We start from the raw sequence: 9379 nt of genomic DNA on the forward strand, positions 1-9379 counted from the left end.
CTCAGTCTTCTCTTGGATAACAATCTCATAGACCCTTCCCCTTCTAAATTGAAACCTACTTGGAGGAATAGAAGGACTGGGGAGGACCGTATTGTAAAAAGATTGGACCGGTTCCTCCTCTCTGAAGGTTTAATCTCAAAGGCTCCTATTTTCAAGCAATGGGTGGAGGAAATTGGCAACTCTGATCATTTCCCTATTTTCCTTGACATCTCCTGCCCTCCCCCTAAGCCTCCTTCCCCCTTTAAATTTAACTCTTCCTGGCTTCAAGATCCCTCCTTTAAAAATCTTTTTGTGGAAACATGGATTCATCCGGACAGGGATGCAAGGGAGGACAAAAGTTTCTTATTCATGGAGAATCTCAAGAGACTGAAGAAGGCAACTATTTCCTGGGCAAAGGATAGGAAGTCCAAACAGAATGAAGAATTAAACAGAATCAGGGAGGAGTTGAAAATTCTGGAAAGCACCGAGGAGGACGGTTATATATCGCAGGCCTCCAAGGATAAAATCCTCCAATTGGAGAAGCTTCACAACAAAATTCTTTTGGATAAGGAGGAAGAATGGAGGCTCAAGAGCAGGGCTATATGGTTGAAAGCAGGTGATGAGAATACCAGCTTTTTTCATAACTTTGCAAAAGGGAGAAAATCTGTTAACACCATCTGGAGCCTAAAAGATGAAGAAGGCAGGGAGGTAAATACTTTCTCAGGCCTCTCTGGTCTTGGACAAAGACACTTCCAGAGTCTTTTCTCAGATTCGGGAGAAGCCACAATAGCTGAGGTTATTAGAACTGCTCAATGTTTTCCAAGATTTGTCGAAGAGGATGAAGCAGAGGATTTATCAGCCCCTGTTACCAAGGATGAAGTTGAAGCAGCTATGAAACTCATGGCTAAAGAAAAAAGCCCTGGACCGGACGGATGGACTATTGAACTCTTCCTCTTCTTCTTTGATCTAATAGGTTCTGAAATAACTGATGTAGTTGAAGAATCAAGACAGAAAGGAGAAGTTTACAGGCCCTTCAATTCAACATTCATAGCTCTCATTCCTAAAAAGGATGATCCGGAGACCTTTGAAGACTTCAGGCCGATATCCTTATGCAACTGCATATACAAAATTATTGCAAAGGTGATAGCTATAAGAATTTTTCCCATTCTGTCAAGGAATATCTCAATGGAACAATTCGGGTTTTTGGATGGGAGACAAATCCATGAGGCCATAGGAGTAGCCCAGGAAGTCATTCACAGTGTCAGGCAGCAGAAAAAGAAAGGGGTGGTTTTCAAAATTGATCTATCTAAAGCCTATGACCGAATAAACTGGATTTATCTTCGGATGCTGCTAACTCACTTGGGCTTCAACTATTCTTTCATCAGTTGGATAATGGGCTGTATCTCCAACGTCAGCTTTGCGATCCTTATTAATGGAGCTGCCTCCCCTTTTTTCAAAAGCCAAAGAGGATTAAGGCAAGGATGCCCCTTATCTCCTCTTCTTTTTCTTCTAGTGGCAGAGGGCTTAAGCAGGTTGATTCATAAAGCCAGAAGAGAGGAGAAGGTAAAAGGTATTGAGGTAGCAATTAATCTTTTCATTACCCACCTCCTTTTTGTCGATGATATATTGCTTTTCACTAATGGATCTATCAATGAAATTAAGGAGCTTAAAAGCATAATTGATCTGTTTCTAAAAGCTACAGGCATGCAGATTAATCATAGGAAATCCCAGGTATCTATGGCAAACATTGAAAGAAGGGAAAGATCCTTGATGCAAAATCTTTTCCCCTTCCATCATCAACAGCTGGAATCCCCTTTTAAATATCTGGGCTTTTGGTTAAAACCATCAGCATACAAGATAGAGGACTGGAACTGGCTCATTGCTAAGATTGAAGCTAGAATTTCTCACTGGAGTCACAAATGGTTGTCCAGAGCAGGCGGATTAACTCTTATTAAATCAGTACTACTAGCCATCCCTGTCTACTGGGCAGCCTTAACTTGGGTTCCGAAAGGTGTGATGGAAAAAATCAGGAGGATCTGTAGCAAATTCTTATGGGCAGGGGCTAAAGAAAGTTTTGTTCTCCCCTGGGTAGCTTGGGACAAGCTGGAAAAACCCAAAGAATGGGGAGGATGGGGAATAAAAAGGCTCCCTGAGTTTAGCCTTTCTCTGGCAGCCAAATCTGGTTGGAGACTTATTTCGACGGAGAATCTTTGGACCAGAGTGGTCAGAAGAAAATACATAGACCCTGTCCCTCTGGAGGACTGGATCAGAAGCCAGGAAAAGAGGAAAAAGAATGTTTCAGTTGTATGGAAAGCAACGGTGGAAGCCTTCTCTGTGATTGAACAAGGGCTGGCTTGGAAGATAGGTGACGGAAGACATTGCAGGATTGGAAGGGATCCCTGGGTAGGCTGTAATGAAGCTTATGCCCTATCCCCAGGCTTACTCAGGCATCTTGATCACAAGGGCATTTATACTTTAAACCAGGTGGAGAAAATTGGTCAATCTTCAATATGGGGACAGGCTTGGAAGAGTGCAGAAGACCTGGGATTAAATATCAGGTGGAAGAACGAATGGTGTTCTTATATCCAAGAACTTCACCGTTCTAATGTCAGGCTCAAAAATGAATCAGATCTTTTGATATGGGCGCAGGGGGAAACAGGAGAATATGCCCCTAAGGATGGTTACAATTTCCTTATGCAAAAGAAAGGTTGGGGCAATCCAGATTGGTGGTCGAAACTTATATGGAAGCTTAAAGGACCTGCAAAAGCCAAGATTTTCCTCTGGTGCATGCTAAAAAGGAAAGTTCCAACCTGGGATACATTGCGAGCCAGATATCTAGTTGGACCAGGGAGATGCCCTTTGTGCAAAACAGAAGAGGAATATATTAATCACCTTTTTATCTCATGTGCTGAATCAAAAAAGATTTGGGGGGAGCTATCTAGTTTGCTCAACATCAAGGCAAAGTTGGGCGATGAACCTTTGGAAGCGGTTTGGAGTAGGTGGTGGAAAACCTTCCCGGAAGGGAATATGAGAATTCTTCCTCTTATTTACTTCTGGGGGGTGTGGATTGCGAGAAATAAGAGCCTGTTTCAAGATAAAGACACACCCGTCGCAGTCACAGTGATAACCTGTGCAGCTATATACTCTGCCATTCCTGTTCCCGATCCCAAACCTCCTCAAAATTTCTCAAAGCCTGTTAATATCCAGGAGGGTATTCCTTGGGCCTTTTTTGACGGGGCCTCCCAGAACAACAAGGCAGGGGCTGGACTGTGTATTCACCTTAATCAAGATCATTCCCTTAAAGCCTCTGTAGGCCTCGGATCAGGCTCAAATAACTTTGCTGAGATATCTGCATTACGCCTTCTTCTATGTTGGCTTCTTCATCGAAATATTCTCTCAATCCAAATTTTTGGTGACTCTTTGAACGTCATCAACTGGGTCAACAGAAATACTGCATGTCAAAATCAAATATTGAAGATTATTCTTGAGGAAATACAACGCTTAAAATCATCTTTTAACTTCTTCATCATATGCCATGTATACAGGGACAGAAACGAGGATGCCGACAGGTTTTCTAAGGCTGGTGTACAACAAGTTTTGGGAAGCTGGACAATTACTGAATACAGGCAGGGGCAGACCATCAGTTCGACAGATCCTCCTTTCGAACAATCTCAGTGATAGCGGCATCCTCTCTCTTTTCGCCTTTTGGTCATGGATATGTCCGTCATTTCATTTTCCGTTCTCTGTTTCACATTTTATTTTGTTTTCAGTTTTATATGTCAGAACTCAAGTAAATTTTCCTTTTCTTACTGAACATATCAGCACGTCTGAAGAACTGTTAACAGATTTGTAAGAGGTTGTTTTCTTTCTCTGAAGGAGACCTCAAAACTGCAAAAATGTATATATGTCTAGTGTTCAAAGACTCGTTTAAGGAGGAAGAACAAACAGTAATATATATGACCATAATAGAGGAATGTCAGATATCTGAACCTTCTACAAACAGTCAAAAAGGACTGTGATTTTTGTGTTTTCTTCAGCAGAACAATCTTGCATCTGGACTGCAAGTGGCACACAGTATGTAACTTTTTATTTTGCTTAATAAAAAGTTGGCTTTTTTCTTCGGAAAAAAAGAAGATAGGGGCAGCTATTGAACTGCTTCTTGCTATCCCCTTTTATTCAGGTTGTGATGGCTTTCTGTTTGATATTTTTCCCCTTTAGCTTGTGTTTCCTCTACGCTGGCAGATTTCTTCATTTTGATCTTTCACTTGTCTTCTTTAAACTTTGTAATCTTGGCTTTCACCTGCCTGAGTGTTTATGATTGCGAAATCCATTTTTTACCATTTTTTTTAATAGTAAATCTTCATATTCATTTCAAACTATTACGCGGACTCATTTTCTTTATAAAACTGCAGCAACAGTCCTCCCTGTAAAAAACATAAATTTATTAATAAAAATATGTTATAGAGGAGGTCTTGATGGCTCTGCTGAGCTCGAAATTCTATCGGAAGGAGTTTGGGGCTTATAATGGCCGTAAAGGAATTATTGGGTTGCCTGGCAAAACAAGGCAAAAATGACCTTGAAACAATTAAACAATCTACTTTTGAACTATCGGGCAAAGGCGAATCAATGGTGGACCGAAAATAGGAATACGGAGGGATAAATTCATGGCGGGAATGATTTAATGGTGGTTAAAAGCTGTGATTAGCAATAAAAATGATGCTTTGGGTCATTTCCGCATTTAAATCGTAAATCAATTTAGCATAGAAAATCATCACAAAACACATATGGCAGACTTGAAATTTTATTAACTCGAGTGGATAACAGAATCGGGTCTGGGCAGATATCACTTAGCGCAAACGAAGTTGGTGGGTGGGAGGCCCATTACAAAGGACTGCGACTGGGGGCCAGACATGACATAACATTGAACTATATTATATATTGGGGTGGGCCCGGGCCCCTTGTCGCATATCGGCGATCGCAATGGCAGAGGTGTATTGTTTAAGTGGGGAGCGACCCTAAGGCGGATGCGATGTGCTGATAGACTGCAATCTATATAGCATCGGGTCCGTTGCAATCAGAGATCGTAACGGCAGAGGGGAATGCTTATAAAGGGACACTGCGATGGAGGCAGATCCGATGTGGGATTAAGTCAATATATATATTGTTTCGGGTCCGAGTCCCATCGCGATCAGAGATCATAGTAGGCGATTGCAATAGGTGGAGGGTTAAGCTTGAGCGGGGACTTGTGCTATCCATCGATGCGATTTTTCAAATAATACATAGTTTTATTTCAAAACTAATCTATATCATGTTTTAAAGGCCCACGGTTATATGCGATGCGATATGTTTATTGCATAGTTTTATCAAATAAAACTATGTATATGCATGTTTTTAAAGGACAACGGCTCTGCCGATTTACGATGCGAGATTTTATATAATGCATAGTTTCTATCGAAACTAAAGGGTTTTCGGGATATTTTAATACAGAGCTATATTATATATGGGAAAAGGAAATTTCAAGGGATTTATTACTATAAGGTTAGTGTTAATATGAAAATATGAGCGGAAGGGAAAATGACTAAGTATAATGTTTTAAATGAATCGTTTGACTTTTCATATATGCATCATATTTAGGGAAAATGACTTTTTATGGGTTTTTAAAGTAAAAAGGGATTTTTCATTTGGTTTTTACTTTTCCTAGGTAAAAAGGATTTTTAACATAGGAAAAGGGGATTTTATGAAAATGAATGAGTATGAATGTAATAAGAGGAAATTAGTCAATAGATGAATGAATGAGGACATGGGAAGTTAATTAATCGATCTGTAGACTTTCATTTGCCTTGTATAATTGCATTATGAGCATAGAAACATTTCAAATATTCTATTTAATCAGAACCAAAAAATGTGACAACATTGGCTCCATTTGGGGACTGCTTTCTTCCTGTAGAATGCAGAGAACCAGTAGACTAGTTGCCTTTAGTATTGGGCATGGAGTCATATGATAAAACCACCAACCACTGGTTTGTCATCTTATGTAAAAATATAACCAATCCCCATGGATCGATGTTGTCATTTCTATACTCTGCTACTGCATACTGTAACCTACAACCGTAAAATTCAACCATATGCATGCACTAATTCAGATTCTCTTTCACACAGAAATCTGAAACTTGAAAACTGCTGAAGTGAAACAACTGAAAATGTAAGCAGAAATAAGCACAAGAGTGCCTGATTCACGGGCTATGGAGTTAATCAGTTAATCTCTTTGAAGTCAATGCACTTAACCAAACCAAATTTCATACTACAATCTTGAAATATAACTGAAAAAATTGTAGATCTACTGCACCCTGAAACTAAAAGTAGCTCTTCACTCCCACACCTCTATCTAACTGAACTGAAAAACTTTACATTGTTAGGTGTAATATGTTTTCCAATGTAACCAAGTGCGGAGTGGATTTATTGACAAACCAAGTTACCAGTAGCTAAAAATCTGAAGAATATATGCAATATGAACATGAAATCCCATGGAAAACTTATACTCACAAGTGTACATTAAAAGTTGCATCCTCTATAGACATTTTAGATTTCTGACCATGGCTGAGAGGAAAAGACATATACTGTTGATTTCAAGTATCAATGAACCTTGCATAGCAATAAAGGTAGCTGAAATTTCAAAACAAGAGTGAGATCGGTAATCCAGTGGAATCGCCATCCAACAAAGTGGAGTCGCCAGGTGAAAATAATGCAACCAATACAAATGCCTATTCCTTGTTCACCAGCAAGAAATAGATCTAAACTTTATTGTTCCCCAGAGAAATATCTTTGTTACTTCACTCCCCGGCAACAGTGCCATTCTGATGTTGTACCTCTGAGATAGTAGTTGGTCAGGCTACCAATGCCAAAGCATCTAAAATAATTGTTTTGGGGGTTTTTGGTTTTAATTTTGGAAGACCAATGAAAGAAGACAGATGTGGAATTAATGTAATTAATCCTTTGGGATATATTAATATCTCAGTAGAGGGATGCTATAAGACTTTACACTTTGGTATAGGTCAAAACAATGGTGAGTAGAAGACAACAAAAAATATGATTATCACAATTTCCAGACTGTAAAACAGAACAATTATAAGTAGGAAAACCTTCTGAACTACATTCAAAAGGTTCAATGTAGTATACTTAATCTTACACAAGATGTTGAGGATTTATGATTAGAGGGGATTAGCTACACAAACAGTTGCATTAATCCAATCTCTTAATAGATGATCACTTCAGGAGCTTATAGGAATCAATTGATACTCTAATTGTTGTTACCTAGATATCTCTGCAAGTCATAAGCATATGAAGAAATAACACAATGATTGATAACTGGAAAAACTTACAGGATAACACAGAACTGTGTAAAACTAGATTCAGAATCCTCTGTTTTGTATTAAGGCCCTAGAAAGACTGAGTACATCAAGTGTCTACAAAATCTTCCTTCAAAGGTGACTTCCAGGTTCAAAGTAGTATAAACAGTCACAACTTTACAAGCAATGCTCTATGAATCTTCAACTCCGAACCTATAACATCTCAAAAAGAGAGTTATTTATACAATAATAAAACTACAAATATCTAAAAACTGTTTAAGATTTATTCAAGGAATGGAGAAGATCTTCTTGGCAAGAAGATAGGGGTAGCTATTGAACTGCTTCTTGTTGTCCCCTTTTATTCAGGTTGTGTTGGCTTTCTGTTTGATATTTTTCCCCTTTCACTGGTGTGTCCTCTACGCTGGCAGATTTCTTCGTTTTGATCTTTCACCTGTCTTCTTTAAACTCTGTAATTTTGGCTTTCACCTAGCTGAGTGATTATGACTGTGCATTCCAGTTTTTACTATTATTTTTAACAATAAATCTTCATATTCATTTCAAATTGTTATTTAGGCTCGTTTTTTTTATAAACCTGCAACAATAGTTTCCTTGTAAAAAACAGAAATTTATTAATAAAAACATGTGACAGAGGAGATCTTGATGGCTCTGTTGAGCTCGAAGTGCTATCGGAAGGAGTGCGGGACTTATAATGGCCGCAAAGGAATTATTGGGCTGCGCTATGTAAAACATGTAGAACATGGCAAAAATGGCCTTTAAACAGTTAAACAATCTCCTTTTGAACTATCAGGCGAAGGTGAATCGATGGTGGAGCGAAAATAGGAATTCAGAGGGATTAATTCATGGTGGGAATGATTTAATGGTGTTTAAAAACCGTGATTATGAAAAAAAATGATTTTTTGGGTGATTTTTGCATTTAAATCGTAAATCGATTTAGCACAGAAAATAATCACAAAACACATATGGCGGACTTGAAATTTTATTAACCCGAGCGGATAACGACATTGGGTCTAGGCGGATATCGCTTATCGCAATCGAACTTGGCGGGTGGGAGGCCCATTAGAAAGGACAGCGATAGGGGCCGAACGCAACATAACATTTAACTGTATTATATATTGGGTCGGTTTCGGGCCCCTTATTGCATATTAGCGATCGCAACGGCGGAGGTGTATTGTTTCGGTGGGGAGCGGCAATAAGGCAGATGCGATGTGGCGATAGACTATAATTTATATAGTGTTGGGTTTGTTGTAACAGAGGAGGGGAATGCTTATAACAGGACACTGCGATGGAGGCAGATGCAAAGTGGGATTAGCTCGATATATGTATATATATATATATATATATATATATATATATATATATATATATATAGATATATATATCTTGTTTCAGGTACGGGTCCCATCGCGAGAAGAGATCGGAGTTGGGGATTGCAATAGGCGGAGGCTTAAGCTTGAGCGAGGATTTGTGCTATCTGCCGATGCAATTTTTCAAATAATACATAGTTTTATTTCAAAACTAATGTATATCACGTTTTAAAGGTCCGCGGTTATATACGATGCGATATGTTTATTACATGGTTTTATCAAATAAAACTATGTATATGCATGTTTTTAAAGGCCCACGGCTCCGCTAATTTGCGATGAGATATTTTATATAATGCATAGTTTCTATCGAAACTAAAGGGTTTTCAACATATTTTAATAAGGAGCTATAATATATAAGGGAAAAGGAAATTTTATGGGATTTATTACTATAAGGTTAGTGTTAATATGAAAATATGAGCAGAAGGGAAAATTACTAAGTGTAATGTTTTAAATGAATTGTTTGACTTTTCGTATATGCATCATACTTAGGGAAAATGAATTTTTATGGGTTTTTAAAGTAAAAAGGGATTTTCCATTGGATTTTTACTTTTCCTAGGTAAAAAGGATATTTATCATAGGAAAAGGGGATTTTATGAAAATGAATGAGTATGAATGTAATAAGAGGAAATTAGTAAGTAGATGAATGAATGAGGACATGGGAAATTAATT

General features: G+C 38.4%; 1 protein-coding gene across 1 annotated transcript; it reads left to right on the top strand.

Annotated features, from left to right (window-relative positions):
- The first annotated feature begins 348 nt into the window (after positions 1–348).
- On the top strand, positions 349–3657 carry LOC149174810 (uncharacterized). The gene is made up of 2 exons (XM_089420969.1): positions 349–1378; positions 1682–3657. Exons 1-2 carry the CDS (start codon positions 349–351, stop codon positions 3655–3657), a joined length of 3006 nt encoding a protein of 1001 aa, XP_089277095.1.
- The last annotated feature ends 5722 nt before the right edge of the window (positions 3658–9379 follow it).

Source organism: Pinus tabuliformis, chromosome 4_1 (genome assembly GCF_031772625.1).
Source record: "Pinus tabuliformis cultivar Carrire ecotype Pingquan chromosome 4_1, CPIR1, whole genome shotgun sequence".
NCBI classification, from domain to species: Eukaryota; Viridiplantae; Streptophyta; class Pinopsida; order Pinales; family Pinaceae; genus Pinus; species Pinus tabuliformis.